Below are 18,936 nucleotides of genomic sequence, written 5' to 3'. Positions count from 1 at the left end.
TTGAGATATACAACCCAAATTGAGAAATGATCTTGAGAAACATCACATGCAATTTCTTACCGTATCTAATAATGATCATCTTCACCAACCTCCACTGTGACCTGAAGGCTCTTCAGTTCACAAAAAGATCATGGTTTTCTAAACCGATGATGAATGCCAAGATAAACCTCTTTCCAAACGTTTTCTTTCACAAATAAGACTTTGTGCCTCTCACGTGAAGACGTGCTAGAAAGAATTGTGAAAGCCTTCATTTGAGAGTTGAACTTTCTATACATACAAATGGCAGCTGAAGACTCCCCGAGGGCCATGCGACACGTCTCGTGGTCTAAATTTAAATGAAGGGGAAGGGAATGCCGCTGTGTCGTCATTTGGGTGACCTTTGACTGACGAGCTTTATCCTTCCTAAAACAAACTAGTCCAAACTTGTCTCCTTCACTCTGTGTCCTCACATCATTAAACTTTTATAATTCATATTTACCGAATACAGTAGCTTCACGCCTAATTGACAGATAAAAAAATAAAAATCCCAAATTCTGCTAAGACTGCAATTTTGAAAACTTTTCGCTACACACCATTATGCATTTTAAGCCATAAAAGTTATGACCACCATTAAAATTCCTTTTTGGATTTTCATCTATCATCAGAATCGAGATACCATCATCATACCCTCATGGGTATATATTAGCAGCATAAGCAGCCACACAAATGAAATGGTTTGTGGTGAGTTACATATGATGGAGTGTTAAAAGTGCCTCTGCAGGTCCAGCTGTCGGTGGGGTCAACAATCGTCACCCGCAAGCTGACCTCTGACATGGCAAAGCTATTGATAACCACAAACTCTGCACTTCATGAACCCAATCAACCCAAGATGTTTGTTCCCAGGAGGTTCTGGTCTAAAGACAGCTAGGGTGCCACAAAATATGCGACAAAGCAACATGCCATTCGTTTTTATTTATTTTCTCTCCTTCTCAGAAAGCACAGATAAACAGTGATTTTGAAGATCACACAAAGAATGGTGGACTTTATTCTGGACTCTATTGGCGGCAAAGATTTACTGCTTCATATTTCTCCTCAAAGGGATCTTTTACCTAACATACATGTGAATAAAAACACTGTCAGTTTGAATGAATGTGTTGCATTGTATGGTTACCGTACATTTATGTCTATTTTATTACCAGTTAGACAGAAGATATTTACTACATTTCAGTACACTGTAGACAGTTTATGGCAGAAAAAAAGCGAAATGTTGACACTGTATGTATAATACAAATAAAAAAACTGAATATTTAACCCAACATAGTCAGTTAATTTAATGCACACCGTGACAAAAAAAAAATCAATTTGAAAAGTCACTTAAGGACTTCTGCAGGCTCATGTGCACCAACTGCAGTTAAACTTAATGAGGCCTGATGTGTTATTTATCTTAAGTTTTTTATTAGTATTAGAATGGCATGCCTGCACCATATAATGAGATCCAATAAAAGTCTCTCTCTCTTTTAATAACGTTATTATATACATCATGGTCTACTTTTAATGACCAAAATATACATACGTATATATTGCACTTTTCATAGTGTAAATATTTGGCTGTTAACTCTATGATAACTAGTATTTGACATTTCTAAGAGATTTATTTCCCTACTGTAATCTTATGATGGAGCCAAGTTCCCATGCTTGAGTCTCCAGCATTGTGCAGGTGCTTGCCACAGGCCTTCCCCACCAGGAAGACGACCTCTGCGATGTTGAGTAGGATGCAAACGCCCGACACGGCCAGCATGAACACGGTGAAGACGGTTTTCTCCGTGGGCCGGGATACGAAGCAATCCACCGTATTGGGACAAGGGTACGAGTCACACTTGACCAGACGGATCATCTTGTAACCGGGGTAGAGCATGTAAAAGACGTACATAAAGGTCACCTCGAAGGCGACCCGGAATAGCAGGCTGATGACATATGTCCACCAGAGGGCGCCGGTGATTTTCACCTTTTGGCTCTTAATCTGCTCAAGTTCTTTGGGGTTGCTTTTCCCTGACAGCATGTAGATCCTCTTGTCCACATGCCGCCGGTGGGCCACGTGCATGGCAACCAGAAGGGCAGGAGTGGAAACCAAGATGAGCTGCAGGGCCCACAGGCGGATGTGAGAGATGGGGAAGAAGTGATCGTAGCACACACTGTTGCAGCCCGGCTGCTGGGTGTTGCAGGTGAAGCCAGATTTCTCGTCCCCCCACACGCTCTCTGCTGCAACCACCAAGACTAAGATGCGGAAAATGAAGAGCACAGAGAGCCAGATGCGACCGATTCCCGTGGAGTGTCTATTGACGCCGCTGATGACAGCATAAAATGAGGCCCAGTTCATTTTTTGTTCCGGGTCTGAAAGATACAGTTGGAGTCAAGGTCTACCCACACCTAGGTCTCACTGATTCAAAAATCCAAATTAGAATGATAATGTGAAAAATAAATGCAAGAATAAATAGTACTTTATAATTATGATTATTAAAATATACATATTAAATAATGGCAATGAAAACACATCTTTAATTTCTTCTTAATGGCATTTTCTTTCATTTGTTTACCAGAGCACATTTAATTAAATCACATTAAGTAACATTAAAGTTTAAAATCCAAGTATCGGTAATGTACAGCAGGGGTCCGGAACCTATGGCTCGCGAGCCAGATATGGCTCTTTTGGCGATGTTTAAAACGTTATTAAAAAGAATACATTAGTACACAAAAAAAATCGTTGGTCTTAATTAAAATACATGCATTTAATTGAATTTAACCAAACTATCGTTTTTTTAAATGGTATAGCTCTCACGGGAAATTATTTTTAAAAAATGGGCATTTATGGCTCTGTCCGCCAAAAAGGTTCCCGACCCCGGCTGTACAGCTTCATGAATAAACATAAAAGCTTCAAACGTGTCCAAATTTGTCTAAAAATTCATCACTGCATTGAGTATAAATTCGAGGGTGGTTACCCGGCTCAGCAGGAGGTGTAAGAGGCATATGAGACAGCGATGACAACTCTATTGACCCACTGGCTTGGCATGGATGACTGACTATACAGAAAGAGAAGAAGGGGGTCTCTCTGCCCTCCTCCAGATTTGGCAGACCCCTTATGAGTGACCTGGCACTGTGTGTCATGTGACACACTCGCCTCTCATCAGAGTGAGCCGTGCAAAGTGCCAAAAGTGCCTCGGTTGAGTTTGCAGATTTTTGGGTGATAATTTAATCCGATATTAATTAAAATAACACGTTAAAATGATCATACAAGGAGCAAAGCATCCTTACCTTAGATGATGACACAACAAATAACATCCGGACACATTTATGTATGTAGGCTTTTTGAACAAAACTGTACCAGTGAGCAATGGGGCAGCAGGATTTTGCATTGCTAATGTTAACACACACACACACGCACACACACACCACCGTACAGCCCAGCCCTGAGAGGTCATATGCTTCTACACACACTGTTTGCATACAATAGCTCCATTTTGCCGGGCCAAACAAACAACCACACAATTCAATTCAAATGTTTTAACTTCGGCCCAGTTGAGGAATCTGTGTGGGGTACAGCTGTCTGCTCTCTTGGCTTTACTAGGCTTTGTTCTGGACAGGAAATGTAGAAAGGTATAAATCTGCAATTGACCCAAAATATCAAGGGACATTAATATATAAAAACTGTTTTGATTTTGCAACCCCTAGTGTGCTTACATCCAGTTTTTAAATTAAATATTTGAAATGTAGTCATGGGATTTGTGCCACTAAATGGATTTGTTTTTGCTTTGCTGTTTCTCACAACATGGCTAACATTTTGATGCTGATTTTTGTTAAAATACCTTTTCTCTTCAGATTTTTTTAGTTTCTTGCAGTTCGATTGAATTTTTATTACTTACACCTGCACAATCTAATTAATTATGTTCCAAATTATTAAGTACGTGCTGTTTCTGATCTGTGCTTAATACTGGAAGATAAAAATGCTGCACTTAAATAATTAAATTAATGAATTACCTCCGATTTTGTTTAGTTTGAAGGAGGACATCTAGTGGTAAATCTTGGTCATTGCAATTGATCAAAACTCTTGAGTATCATTTTTGTATCAAATGGGCAAACAAATAAGCATTTTGTCGGGATACCATTTTTGTTTTGTAAGATTTGTGACGTTTGTGTCATTGTTAAAATAATTTATTTTATCCCCGCTTGCATTCATTTACTCGCAGCCCCCGTGTTACGAGCGATGCATTTTCATAAACCAGAGAAGCCTATTGTCCGACAGTTATTAAGGCAGTGTAAAAAAACAAAAACAAAGACAATGTTGAGTTTTTCTTTTTTAAGTCACAGGCTTGAATGGCAGCGTTCCATTTCGTCTCCACGTCGTGTTGCAGTTGTACTATTAATCGGCGTTAAATAATAAAGACAATAAACAAATGACATTACCTCGAATATTCAATTGTTCATTTAAGTATATATTTACATGTTGCGGGAACTACACAAGAGTTTGAGGGTAAATTAAAATACTAAATACGACTCACGAAAATACAAATCATTTTGGAATGGGACGTGTCCAAAATGAAACTAGCCGCTCTTCTGATCGCTATCGTCACAACACAGGAAAAGTGGCTAAGGTAAAGCTTCGCACAATTAAACGCTGGAAAGACACTGACAGTTACGGAAAAGTGAGAAGGGAATTTTCACAACACGTCAGTTTTTTTCCTTTCGGTTTTGGAAGTGACCAGCGGCCATTGAAGGCTCCCACGGGCAACATGGTTGCTCAAGCTAGGCAGCAATGAGTGGCGTGTATTAGTAGTAAGCGAGCTGAGAGCTGTTTGAAAAACCAAATTTACTATCCCCATTTCTTCTTTTTTTTTTTTTTTTGAGACTACAAACAAGATGGGGCATCCTCCTCTGGAGTTTAGCGACTGTTATTCGGACAGTCCTGACTTCAGGGAGACACTCAAATGCTACGAACTGGAGCTGGACCGAACCAGCAAATTCCTTAAAGAGTTGATAAAAGATGGCAACAATGTGATAAACACAATTAAAGGTAAGCATGTTTTATTTGTGATTTTGCAATTCATTGCAGTTGCTGGATGCGTTGCTATGGCGCGAGAGCCATATTTGGGAGGCGCTCCCCTATGACCACAACAAAACACAGACAGAGGTAGTAGTAAATTTACGTCTTGCACGTTTAAGTAGTCTCAAGTCTTAAAATCTAGTTTCAAGAAAGTCCTGAGTTACTGCAGCAAAACAAATAAGTCAAGCTGAGTCCACACAAAATTTCTAGCGAGTCATGACTTGGGTCAAACAAGTCCTAAGGCAAGTTGAGTCATTCAATCTTCCCATGCAAAGCCTTTTGTGCTGATTTTAACGACCTACATTCTGGCATTTCTTAAATGAAATTGTCTGAAGACAATCGTCGACCTTAATTTGTAGTTTATTCTCTGGGTTGCACGTCTTCCATCAATATGTTTGATCCAACCAGAATTCAGCCTCTCCTTGCTGCCAAGATCTTCACAATCTGCAAAACTGACAAATGTAATTAATTAATGTCATATTAGCAATGGGGGTTGTTTGTCTAATTAAATTAAAAAACATCCTCACAGGGGCTGAGTCTGGCCTTGATGACGTCATCATTATTATGTAATTTGATTGGTTGATTAGAGCAAAAAAGTTGCCAAATTTATGATATAGTGTTTTTTGTATTATGTTGATGATTCTGTGGTTGTGTTATTTTAGTGGTGGTATTAAAAGGTGAAAAAAAAATAGCTAAGTTCCACTGAGGGCTTAGGTACAAAATGCATGGTCCGCCATTGGTCACATGTATTTACACAAACCACACCTGGTAGTTACAAATTTGGCAGCACCTTAAAATTCAAATCGTCCCCCTACCTCTGATATTTAGTACGCACAAATGTTGCTTTCCCACTCTGCCAGAGTGCATCAAGTCCAATTTACTGTGTAGAACACATCCACATAACCACAAGCTGGTAAATCAATACTGCAAGACATTTTTTGCAAGCAAGTTAGTTCATGGCTACATTTGGGTCAACGTTGCACCCTGAGGGCACACTATTTATTTTGTTTTACTCGCCAAGATCCCATTTTGTAGCCCGGGCGAACAAATAGCGGCATTGTTGTTGGTGTTGGCGCACGTCTGGGCATAAACTAAATGTCTTTTTGTTGAATGCACCAATGTTAATGTTGACTTTAGTGCTGACAACTGTGCCCAAGCTGCAACTGCACGTGCACTACGCTTAATATTCATGGCACGCGAACGGATGGAGCACAAATAGTTAAAAGCACGGAAGATTCGAGGGATATTGTCAATGTACTACTGGATCCCGAGGCCAAAAAATGTCTTGCAGTATTGATTTACCAGACCAGGGTTTGTTTAGATAATGGAAACCAGACGTAGTGGGCCACATAGTAGCTCCTGCTGACTTTTCCAACCAGGCCAAAAATAAAAACCTTGAACCTTTTTCCTTCAGCAGAATACAAAAAAATAAAAAAGAGAGCGTTGGTCCTAATAAGCAAATGCATTATAAAAATGGCTTGATTTTTTTTTTCTTTCTCTCTTTCCCAAATGCTTTGTGGACATTTTCTTAGGTTATTCTCTGGCTGTGCAGAAGCTCTCCCAGACTCTCAGTGGCTTCCAGTTCGACTTTATTGGTGACTCCCTGACCGATGATGAGATTAATATTGGTATGTAATACCTATAAGTCTGCCTGACTGAACTTATATTCATTATATTAAGTAGGGATGGGCACGTATACCAGGTATTGGTACCCGGCTCGTACCGGCCTTATTTTTTAATCTTGGATACTCGCGGAGGCTGCCGATACCAGCCACCAATACTCAAATCAAAGAAAATCTGACATTGAGTAAGTCCCCCTATACCGCTGCCATTTGACACATTGGTAAATCATCATCTGCATCAGAAAGTGAGGTTTTGTTCACAATGTTGTTTTAAATTAAATTTCATATTTGTATATCAAAGTGTTGTGCGACCTTTCATCCTCAGCTCAATCGTTCCAGGAGTTTGCGGGACTCTTGCAGGAAGCGGAGCATGACAGGATGATGCTGGTGGGTTATCAACTTCCTCCACGCGCACGCCGCATCCTATTGGAGTTTTGCTAGATATGGATCAGCACATTAATGTTCATTTTCATTGCCTTTTTCTCCGGCTCTGATAGACTCATTGTCAACTGGATGTTTCCCTTTTTCACTTGTCATGCTATGGTATTTTTATGATAGAAGGGGAACCTGTTTGACTGGCTTGTCCGGCCAACAAAATACAGTCATTTTAAAATTGACGTCACACGTGTGCTGAAAACAATGCGGCAGTTGCAGGAGCAAACAAAAACATGAGCACAAAGCAATTGTTTGGAAATTGTATTGCCAAAAGTCGACTGTGTTTCACAAATACAAAGTAATACTGTGCTGTGGTTTTGCTGTTCAGGTTCAGAATGCGTCAGATCTGCTCATCAAGCCTCTGGAGAAGTTCAGAAAGGAGCAAATAGGTTTAACAAAAGTGAGTGTTGCATTGGCTTCTGTTGCGGCTTGATGTCAAACGCTTACACAGCATGCGTACAACCCTTCTTCATGCCAAACAGGATGCCATCAGCTACTTCCCCATTCATTAGTAACGTGTGTGGCAACATAACAAAAGTAGTCACGCATACCCCCCCCCCCCCCCCCCCCACTAAAATCTTCAAGCAAATGTCTCACATAAGCCAATCAAGACTGTTGCTACGAATTTGAAAGCAGTTTTACACAACCACCTTTTATCATCTAATATGTAATAATGTCATGCACAATAGGAAAAGAGGAAAAAATTTGAGAAGGAAGGTGAGAAATACTACTCCCAGCTGGACAAGCACCTGAATCTTTCTGCTAAGAAGAAGGACAGTCAACTTCAAGAGGTTGGTGTGATATTTGTCGTTACAAGAGCGACGCTTGGCCCATTGTGTGGCTTCACTTCTCTTTTTCCCACCACGCAGGCTGATGAGATCTTGTGTAAAGAGCGGGTCAACTTCTATGAGTCCTCTGTGGAGTATGTTTACCAAATCCACCAGGTTCAAGATAGGAAGAAATTTGACGTGGTGGAGCCTGTAAGGAGTCACACGCACACACAATTTTACAAATGTCCAAAAACAGTGAGAATTTATAGATTGTGGTTTTGTTGCGCAGGTGCTGGCGTTTCTCCACAGCGTTTTGACCCTCAACAACCTCACGGTGGAGATGACGCAGGACTTCATGCCCTACAAGCAAGAGCTGCAGCTCAGCCTGCAGAATGTAAGTGGGACGTCCTTAACAACAAATACGACTTGAGTTGGATTTTCCACCACATGGTTGAAGTCAGACTATTTCTGGTGACTTTCTCGTGGCTCAACGAATCTGACAGCTGTTGATGCGACTGCACCGTTTGCAAACAAATCTGTTTTTCCAAAAATGGAAACTCACATGTCACAATCAAGTGCTCGACACTGAAAACAAATCCAGCCTTAATCAGAATCCCCTCAAGCTCCGTGCTTGTGCCCGCAGACGAGGAACCACTACGAAAGCACTCGCGAGGAGATGGAGGTCCTCATGAAGCGTATGAAACACTCATCGCAGTTCTGCAAAAGGCCCAGTTGGCTGCCCATGGCGGGCTATCTCTATTGTCAGGAGAAGTGTAAGCGGAGTTGGTGTTTACACAGGAGCAAGATACTTGTACATGCTTGTTTAAATCACCTCTCCTACACTTGCGGATGAGGTGTGTTCTGTTTTGTTTCCATCCCAACAGGGGCTCTGGGTGTGACGTGGGTTAAATACTACTGCAAGTATCACACGGAGGGAAGAACACTAGTCATGGTTCCTTGTGAACAGAAACCCACTACGAAGCAGGTGTCACAATAAAGCATCCTTACTGTACATTTTTGAATAAAAACCAAAGAACCGATGTGTGACCATATTTGAATGATTATCATCTTCAGGGACCCACGCAGCTGACCCTGAAGTCTTGTGTCCGCCGGAAGACTGATTCCATAGACAAGCGCTTTTGTTTTGACGTGGAAGTCAACGAGAGGTGAGTGAGGCAAATGTGAAGGTGTGCGAGATGAGCCTTGCGGGGTAAACAGGCGAAGGGTCGAGGTGAACAGGTGGTTTGCCAAGGACAAGCAGCCAGGGTGAAATGGACCGTAGCCCAACATTCCCAAAGCGTCAGGAACAGATGGCTGGGGGGAAAGAAAAAAAAAAAACGGCGTTCGCAAAGGAAGAGGAACGTGTCAAGCTCATATTTATCTCCTGACAAATTGCATTTTTAACACATGGCTTGGAGTCGGCTGAGACGCTTGCTTGTTGTCGACGTGATTCTGAATGTTTGAACAGCTTTTGAATGATGCATGAATGGCTGTCCTGTGTTGTTGGGCAACTAATTAGAGCCATGTTCACAATGTAATGAGATCTCAACTTGTGTGATAGACTGAAGGTGGCAGTCATGTCTTTGCAAAGAAACTCGCTCTTTATGACTTTTTCTTTGATTGGACGCTCTTTCTGTTATATTGCGTGATGAATCAAGATGTATCTGGATATGTCGCTGTTGACAAAATCAAAAGTTTCATTCACATCATATTTGACACATACCCATGCTCCAGTGTTTTTAACAAGATTAAATAAATGCAGTCGGGCAATGCTTTTTTTAACTAACTCAATTAATTGCAACCTTTCCTCTTTCATGGCATTTGTGACTGTTTCCGTAGAAACACGCCCGTCACATTCCAGGCTCTTTCCGAGGGAGACAGGAAGTTGTGGATGGAGTCCATGGATGGAAAAGAGCCTGTGAGTTGACTTTTCTCTCATCTTGGGTTAATCCTCTCGGAAATATTTGGTGCAACTGGATTCTTGAGTCAATAAAATAGGAGGTGAAGCGGGTTGACAAGTGAGTCTCCCGCCAACAATGTCTTTTCTCCTTAGTCCATTTGGAAGCTCTTTTTTATATACATTATAAATTCAGTGATTCCTTGACTTATTTATTTGCTGCTGTCGACCGTAGCTCACACCCAGAGCCTCACGTACAGGTCAACCAACTCCAGCTGATGATGCCGCACCCCTTAGAGACACACATGCAACACACAGTTGCATTACAATTCTATTCTACAGTTCTATTCTACATCTACAGTACAATTTTCAAATGATTGAACCAGTTTATCGCTTGAATGAAACTACACTAAAGTGTATTTGTCACTTCAATGAACTTTGGGCTAAAAAAAAAAAACCAAAGTGGAGCAGAAAAAAATTGTGGTAATTTCTTAATTATTTGTCAGTAATCATGTCAGAGTGACACCTGGTTCCTTTTAAATATCCTAAAATATAGACCAAGCCACACAATGGGACTTTTTATATCCCTTAAGTGGAAACAAATCGAGTTTTGGATTCCCGTTTTTACTGCGCCAAAAATGAAACTCTGCAATGGTGTGTACTGTGCCGGGACCTCCTGAGCTGTAGACAAGTAAACAGTTCTTGTCACGAGATGGGCAAAAGACGAAAAGGAGAAGTTTTAGGATGCATTTTTCCTGTGTAACTTCCCCAAATATTCAGTCAATCGTTAGTTTTACAGTTCAAGGCTTTCTCAGCCCACTTAGTCTGCAAAAGACTCCAATTACAGCAGACATTATTTTGCTGTTTTTAAATATTTAATATCATCACAATGATGAAAGGTTATTGGCATTCATCAGTGAGAATCACTCAGTTTCTTTCCCAAACAAAGTATTAGAATGACATCTGACCGATAGTTCTTTTTTCCCTGAAACGCCATTTCATAATTTTGTCCAATCTCTTATCTGATCTGTCATTTTTCCCCATTTCAGATTTATCACTCCCCAATTCACAAGCAAGCCGAAAGTAAGTGGGCTATTATTACGCTGAGTGGCAGTTGATCAAAGTTGACTCATCTGCTCATTTGATTCGGCCTTTCTTCTTCCAACAGTGGAACTCAATGAAATTGGATTCAAGTTTGTGCGGAAGTGCATCAATTATGTGGAAGAAAAAGGTGTGCCACCGTATCACATACTCACCTTTTGTTTGGATTTAATCCACACTGGTTGAGCGACTGAAATATCTATTACCTCAGATGTAATGTGTGTCCTGGCAGTGTCAGAAACCTAAATGCTTTTTCGGATATTTATATTTGTATCATTCTTCATAGCAGCGCCGCCACTATGTATGAGCTCTTACTGCAGATTACAGCCAGGGGGCGCGCTTGTGCAGTGTCTTAGAACTGCAACCCAGCATCAGTCAGTTCATCTTTCTCAACTGAACATCACTCAGAACCGCGAGGCAGATGTGCTAACCACTAAGTCCACCGAGCTGCTGTTATTGTGTTCACTTAAGTAAATAATTTATTGGCATTTGAAGGCAGATCAATAAGTCACATATGTTTTCAGATTAATCATTTTATAGGAATTTAGCGTGGCCCATTGTTTGAGACCAGGCGAAGTAGTTAAATGCCACATTTCTAAATGAGAGAGACCATCTGTCCAGCTATGTAAGCACTTTGTGGACAAGCATGTGGTACGTTTCCATTTATCTTTTTTGTCAGACCAAACACACACTCTTTTCCTCCCCCATTTTGCAGGAGTCAAACAAGAGGGTGTGTACCGGACAGTTGGCAGCAACATCCAAGTGCAGAAACTTCTAAATGCCTTCTTTGGTAAGAAAAGTACCCCGTAAACCCGATTTGCCGCCGGATCACACTTGCGCTCGATGCACTTCGCATGTCTGACTGTACAACACAATTGGGTTTTTTTGCAGCGTAGAAACTGAATAGAGTGTTCGCCACCGAGTCCCAGGGCAGGGGCACAAACTCAGCGGGGCACTGCCTTGACAAATTGCAATTTATAAAGTACCAGAGAAGCAGATGTGATGCATGTGTGGCGGTGCTATTTCATGTGTTCTTATGCTCTGCTTTTTTGCCAAGCATCTGGCAAATATAATTGCTTGGTATTCTCTCATGCAGGAAAAATAAAGTTGATACGGAGATTCGATTAATCAGACTCATGAATGGATTCGAATATGTTAACAAGAATGAATGACTAGGACCTCATTTGCTGTGATGGCAGATAAACCTTTGGGGTCACTTATCACCCATTATAAAAGGCCCCAAGCGATAATCACGGTTGTTCACACTTTTCCTACTTTGACAAAATACCTGTCCTTAACACTGGATGGTGTTATACCTATCATGTATCTCGTGTAACACACCATTAATTTCTCTAACACCTCATCTGCTGCTTTGTGCTCTTTTGCAGCTCCTGCAAACTCAGGAGATGTGGACTTGCACTGTGGCGACTGGGACATTAAAACTATCACCAGTGCCATGAAGTTCTATCTAAGGCATGTATGAAGAGATATAACTCTAAATAAAAAAAAGATGTATCTTTTTTTTTTTTTGTATTTGCAGTTCTGGATTTATGCACGTTTTTCTGACTGTTTTCAACCGTGGTAATAAATCACGGAGTGCATCTCTTTGCCATGCGGTTAATGTCGAGTGTTTTACAAGTGCTTTTATATCTTCGCAGAAGTCTCCCTGAACCTCTGATGACCTACGATCTGCACCGAAACCTCGTGCTAGCTGCAAGTAAGGCACAGACCCTTACTTAAGACCCAGGGAATTAGGTTTAGGATCTAAACTACTCTTACACACTATGAACGCAAGTCTCGGTCCCACTCCTAACATCATCATGTAGGTTTTCATTGAAAGGTCATCTTGCCAAGACATTTGGGACTATTCTGTGCTTCCACCTTGCGGCGATACTTTAAGGAAGGCTATTTTATCTCCTCCCTTGTTCACAAAGTAAGAATATAAGCGAATCCTTTTGTATCTATATCTTTCCTTGCGTACGAACGGATTGGCTATCAGTTCAGCTGTAGGACAGCTGATCGGTTTAAGAGGGGGGAAAAAGGAAATCTGAGTCACATTAGTCAACATCATAAAAGTGATTTTAACAGCAGAAGTCTTTCATTCTAGCCAGATGTCCAACTGGGAGATCCTCAAGACAAAGGATGGTTTTGGTTTCCTTCAAAAGACTCTTCCTCACTTGAACTCAACCTTGTTTTATTGGTTGTAATGTTATTTCTTTTGCATTTTATAGACGTCCCGCAGTTTTACACAATTCTTTTCAGTAGCAGCTCTATTGGATGCACCATTCAACTTTTCACAACGTGTTCTGATTGCTTTAGGAAGCCTGTGTAATATTTTGGATTCAAAATATCGCCTCTAAAAACGCTGGCTAATTTGTCCATATCCTTTGTTATTTTAGAATCAGACAGTCTGGACTTCCGACTGAGCGAGATTCACTTGCTTATCTACAAATTACCTGAGAGAAATCGGGAGATGCTGGAGCTGCTTCTCAAACACTTGGTCGTGTAAGTGCCGGCACGTTTTGTGCTCCTGCATGCTAATATCGAAATTGTCACAGTTAATTTTTCACTTCAAACGTGTGATCCATATCATCAGCGTGTGCAGTCACAGCAACGACAACCTCATGACGCCTTCAAACATGGCTGTCATCTACGGACCCACACTCATGAGAGCAAAAGAGGAGACGGTGGCGGCCATGTTGGATATCAAGTTCCAAAATATTGTTGTGGAGATTCTGATCGAGGAATACAAAAAGGTGCACCTTTCTGAAGCCAGGATGTTGCCTCGAGGAAGTGTTTTTTTGCTTTTCTGGCGTTATCATTAATGTTGCGGCTTTCCAAGTTGTATAATGTGACGCGGGGATAAGAGTTACTCATTGCAAGTTTTGCCGTGCTCACAGATTTTCAGTCAAATGCCAGAGGACAACAACGCCCCGCCCGTCCCTCCTCCTCGCATCACTCCGAGAAGGCGGCAACCCATCACCATCTCCAAGCGGCCCCCTCGTCTTTATCCAGCTCTGAGCCACGAGCACTTCCTCCAGCCGCAGCACACAGAGGGTAATTATCACCCTGCTATCATCATCTTCATCATTATCATTATCCCGTCGTGTCATTACTTTGGCATGTTTGGACACATTTCTCAAAACGTCGCACCAAAACACACTCGTGGGGGGCTCATTTTGTTGACACACTTTTAAGGGGCAGAAAATGTGTATTTAGTCTGTCTAACAAATGCAGCTATTATGTTTATTGACCTATATTGTAAACCCTGGTTAGTCATCAGTGAGTTATTCAAAGTCATTTTTCATACAGTTCAACCTCTTGTATAACTTTGTCAAGTTGTAAACATTTTTGAAGTATCCTTTCATACGGCAGGAATTTTGAATGACATTTTTCTCATTCCTATGACCTAACCCTAAAGATTGACAAAAATGCACCCCTCCCAATTCAAGACTAGATAATGCCATTCAAAAGGTTAATGAAAAAGCCCCATCACCATCCCACTAAGTCCCTTTCAACATGTGAAAAACAAAAAAAAAATCCCTCAAGACTAACCTCTACATTTTTGCTAAACTCTTTCATGCTTCAGTGAAAGATTGAAGGTTGTTTTAGTCAAGATTATACCAAAATATATTTCCCCAATCATATTTAAGTACCTTATTAAGCCAACCTTCAATTTTGCACATTCCTAGTTTATTCCCGTTTATTCCCATAAATTCCCATGGAAACTTTTCACCTTCCTGTAATTTTGCAACCCTCTAGTAGTCATTTGGGCTGAACATCCCGTAAAGACTTTATGACCATTCTTACTGTCATTTCACCGCTGTGTAACAGATGGCCAGAGTGGCGACTCTGCGGTGGAAGGCGACGTCTCGGCGAGCCCCGTTCCCCTGCAGAGGACCAAATCTTCCAACTTCGCTCCGCTCGTTCCTCGAGAACCTCCTCGCAAGCACCCGCCGCTCTACAGAGCAGTCACCAGTAGAGCGGACTTTGATTGCAGTAAAGTAGAATCGTCTTCACTGCCAAACGGAGAGCCTGGAGTCCCCGTCAGTCGAGTACCTTCATTCCAAGGCAGAAAACCTCTTCCTAAAGGTACGCTCGCCTATGTGGAATCTTGTGCAAAAATTTACCACTTAAGGAAGTATTCAAATGATAAGAATTGTACCTACTGCTTTTCCAGGGGATTGTGATGGTCTGAGCAGAACAGGCAGAATGCACGCCATTTGCAGACCCCCGGTGAGGCCTCCGGAGCCCCCCTCCAGGCAACCGTCTCTAAAACTGCAGAGCAACGAAGGATCCGCCGCATCCTAGTAAGAAACCCCCTCACGTTATTGCCTTCTTCTATGCCTGAGAGCGAGATGGCAGAATTTTGTCACCTTTTTAAAAATTCCTTTTAGTGTCAAAATGCTTCCCTGCTCACGACATGCCTGCGCACAGTCAGTGTTGCTAATCCTGTGCTTGGGGACTTTTACACCCCCCTTTGAGTCATCTATTTATTTATTTATTTATTTTTAAGTCTCTAACACATTTAAAGCAACATCATACGACAAGAAAGGCGCCCAGTGGAAGGAGTCACAGAGTGAATTGCCAAAGAGATGGTGCCCATTTGTATTGATTATTTATCGTCATGTTGTAAACGTTTGACCCGAGATATGTGTTTCCAAGCCGCAAATATTTTGCAGAGGTTGCCTTGCCTCTCATGTACAACTCAATAGCGTGAGAGAGAGCTCGCAGCAGACATAAGGACCAGCCAAGCCATTTAGTTTGACGACTCATTTTATGATGTGAATTTATTTAGGATTGTGTTTTGACAAAAGGGACATTTTTTCCAAAAGGAAATGGATGCAAGCTAATGTTGGGGGACTATTTCAAAGCGTGTTTGGTATCGAAGAGGGAAAACAAAAAGTTGTTACCGAAAATGACAAAATATCATTTGGTTCTCCTAAAATCTAATGGGGGGTGGGAATGTTAAAATCTGAAATCAGATTTAGGGTTTTCTTCTCTTCCACACACAGCAAAGGTATCAACATGGACAAAAAAAAAAATCCAATATATTTTATAGAAATTTGAGCCCTGCTCAATTTTTAAAACCGATCTTAACGTTTATTGTTGACCTGTTCAAATATTTTTGCTTTCTTTTATACATGAATCTGAATCAAGCTATAAAGACATTAATCCCAGTGCAGTTTGAAAAAAGGTGCACGGTGAAAAAGATGTCCACCTCACAAAATAAGTCAACTAAAGGCACCTTTTGAGAGCAACAGAATCGGAGATGTCCTTTTTCAGAAGGCTGTGTGTGGCCGCCATCTGCTTTGACAGATCGAGTTGAGTTCACGGTCGTTGGAGAACAATGCGCTCGATTGTTCAATTGGAAAAACTAGGGGAGGTGACAGCTCAACTTGCAATCGTCACACGAGCCCTGATTGGTTGTTACCCGAGTGATGTCAGTTGATGCATTTTTAAAGGTGTAAAATAATGAAGTTATCAAATCATAGACAAAATATAAACTTTTCACTGCTGAAAATGTCTAAATGCAGTAAGTAAAGCATTCCTTGAATGGCTTAGCACGTCGAAACCAAATAGATTTTGATTCGTTTTGTCATTCCTCCCTTGTGACTCGTAAATCACCTAAAAATATCAAGCTTATACAAAATAAATATTAAACCACAATCCATCTATTTACGTGCTGTTTCTTCCGATAAAACAACGTCTGGAAAGTTGATTTACAGTTTGAATTAAGTTTTGTGGAAAATGATGGGACAAGGGATTTACTCAAATGTTGGCGTATATGTAAGAATACTAAGATAGAATGGAGTGAGCTGGCATGTCCTTTGGAAACAGTCTGAAAGCAAATTTTTATGTATGTTTCTTCAAAAACAAACATCATTCACATTGCTGTATTCTCTCTCCTTCTTTCCTCCCTAGTGTTGCTTCAAAAGCTAAATTCTTTGAGAATGCCTCCAGACATGGTAACAGGTAAGTAGAAATATGATATGTTTGGCTACTCCGAGTAGATGATGGCAGTCCACAGCCGTAGATGTCAGAGAGCGGCGATGATCTAACGTCTCTCCTCTCATATAGTACACCAGCTTCTCAGTCACCAGCAGCAACGAATGACAAAAAAGAGGTCAGATTTCGATCAGAATATTTTATTTCTCATCTTTGCTAAATGTAATCCCTGCCTCTGGTGCTCCTGCCATTGAATACTTGAGCGTCTTGTTTTCTTTCCTGACAGAATTCAAGCTGAGCGTTTGGAAGCTGCAATTGGTGATGCCAGTAATGGCGATTGTGAAGAGTAGCAGAGCAACTCGCTGGGGAAATCCTGAGACTTGTTTGAAAAGTTGTAAGTTAACACGGCCGCAGAGTGACATTTAAATGTGCATTCAAGGCCATCAGCTTGCGTTTGAGCATCATTCCAATGTTTGGAGTTCCTTTTGTTTTGCTCTACAGTGTTATGTCGTTGGAACTTACTTCTAACTGGTTCTTAAATCATTCAGACACGTTTTCTAGTCTACTCGTAACTAATACGAATTAGTCCATTCGTAACCTTGGTCTCATCGGTACGTCATTAATCCAAACTGTATTTATGAGTTTAATCAGTCAAGGTCTTGCAGAACATCCAACGAGAATGACCAAAGTTAAAAAATGAACAAAACGTGTTTTTTGTGATGTTATTTAGTTAATGTAGTTAAATCAGCACTCCCACTCATTGCTGTTCATTCATCGGGCATAATTTAATACATTTGATGTTCTAAAAGTATTTTCTGCCTGTCAGCTTTTACCTCGAAAAAAAAAAAAAATTGTTGGCACTTGCAAAATGTTTTATGCTAATTTTGCTACACAGTTTGGGACTACATTGTTTTCTTTTCCCACAGCCTGGAAATCGCACTTTGTTTTTGTAAACAAAATATGAAAAAAAGAATAGTTTGGGGAAAAAACTGCCTGTTATACCTCTTGAAATTATTTCAAATTTTATACAATGACAATTTTAAGTTTAGAGTAGCATGCAAAATGACTTTTTGTTACAGCAAGGAAAAATCTGCATGTGGTTTGTTTGAAAACAAGTGTTAACATTACCAGACACTTGTTCTTTTTGTACCAGAGCAAAACTGCTTTCAATAAACAGATTGTCCCAACAGTAGTACGACAGCCAGCATTATTTGTGACAGTAAACAGCTTGACTCCTTACATGTTTGTTCCTCACGAATTTTTTTTTTTTTTTTGTACACGGAGTAACTTGTTGTTGACAAGGTGACCTGATGTGTAAAAATGGATTCAAAACAAGCCACTTGCTTAATGAGCAAAAAAAGAGGGGGGCTCTCTAATCTGCCCTGTGGTATTCCATTTGTTTTTCTCACAACTAGCAAGATTTTTTTTTATTTTTTGGGGAGCTGCGGTACACTGCTCCCTGAGGAAAGAATTGACTGCATTACTCTGATCGAGGGATATAAAGAGGAAACTTATGTGGAAAACATGTTTCTTGGAACGACACCTTTTATTGTTTCTGTGTAAACAATAGAAATGTTAAGTCTGACATGTGCATGCTTGTTAAGTGTTCTGTGTAGGCATGAGGGAGTACGTCACAACCAAAACAACTTTTGACCACAACGCTGCCATAAAAGCACTTTTGGATAAGATCTGGGACAGGTATGTGTTTTTCTTCTTCTTTGAGGAGGGACCTTGCCAACTGCGATACATCATTTTCAATTTTCACCATTGTTGCTTATATACAAAATCTTTTAAGAACCCAAAGGAAAATTTGAATAAAACTATTTTAAAATTTGATATGTGCAAACAATGTAACTCCGCTCCCATTCTTTATTAGCTCTCGTTTTGTGAAACAAAACTTTCTTTTTTTTTTCTCATCACTTCCTTTCCCCATATTTTAATATAGGTGGCCGATCGGAAAAGGTCGAGCAGTTATAAAAACTGTTTGTAATCAGCCATTGTATTTATTTTTCCATCCTCACCTCCCACCACATTCCAACCCTCAGAGCCTCATCAGAAGGCAGTGTAAATTCCTCGGCTGAACTCGTG

The 18,936-nt window shown here is 40.7% G+C and overlaps 2 protein-coding genes across 3 annotated transcripts; one reads left to right on the top strand and one right to left on the bottom strand.

Moving 5' to 3' along the window:
- Window positions 1-931: 931 nt before the first annotated feature.
- On the bottom strand, window positions 932-3,408 carry gjb1a (gap junction protein beta 1a). 2 transcript variants are annotated; one of them, XM_049742159.1, is made up of 2 exons: window positions 3,289-3,408; window positions 932-2,370 (listed from the first exon to the last, which is right to left on the bottom strand). In XM_049742159.1, the coding sequence occupies exon 2, from the start codon at window positions 2,354-2,356 to the stop codon at window positions 1,631-1,633; it is 726 nt and encodes a 241-aa protein (XP_049598116.1). In that variant the 5' UTR covers window positions 2,357-2,370; window positions 3,289-3,408; the 3' UTR covers window positions 932-1,630. The 2 variants fall into 2 exon arrangements, with proteins under 2 accessions (XP_049598116.1, XP_049598115.1); XM_049742158.2 differs by lacking the exon at window positions 3,289-3,408 and adding an exon at window positions 2,976-3,161.
- A 1,095-nt stretch (window positions 3,409-4,503) lies between these two features.
- ophn1 (oligophrenin 1) lies at window positions 4,504-18,040 on the top strand. Its single transcript, XM_049742140.2, has 25 exons — window positions 4,504-4,625; window positions 4,879-5,044; window positions 6,607-6,702; window positions 7,022-7,083; window positions 7,460-7,531; window positions 7,821-7,922; window positions 8,001-8,111; window positions 8,191-8,295; window positions 8,545-8,674; window positions 8,786-8,886; window positions 8,976-9,067; window positions 9,741-9,819; window positions 10,848-10,881; window positions 10,967-11,029; window positions 11,615-11,689; window positions 12,288-12,372; window positions 12,558-12,616; window positions 13,299-13,404; window positions 13,496-13,655; window positions 13,800-13,956; window positions 14,734-14,991; window positions 15,080-15,209; window positions 16,825-16,875; window positions 16,981-17,026; window positions 17,135-18,040. The coding sequence occupies exons 1-25, from the start codon at window positions 4,554-4,556 to the stop codon at window positions 17,144-17,146; spliced, it is 2,424 nt and encodes an 807-aa protein (XP_049598097.1). The 5' UTR covers window positions 4,504-4,553; the 3' UTR covers window positions 17,147-18,040.
- Window positions 18,041-18,936: the final 896 nt, after the last annotated feature.

The sequence above is a fragment of the Syngnathus scovelli genome, chromosome 15 (genome assembly GCF_024217435.2).
Source record: "Syngnathus scovelli strain Florida chromosome 15, RoL_Ssco_1.2, whole genome shotgun sequence".
Classification (NCBI taxonomy): domain Eukaryota; kingdom Metazoa; phylum Chordata; class Actinopteri; order Syngnathiformes; family Syngnathidae; genus Syngnathus; species Syngnathus scovelli.
Note: the sequence above shows the minus strand (reverse complement) of the source record. Positions and strands in the feature narration are given on the sequence as shown.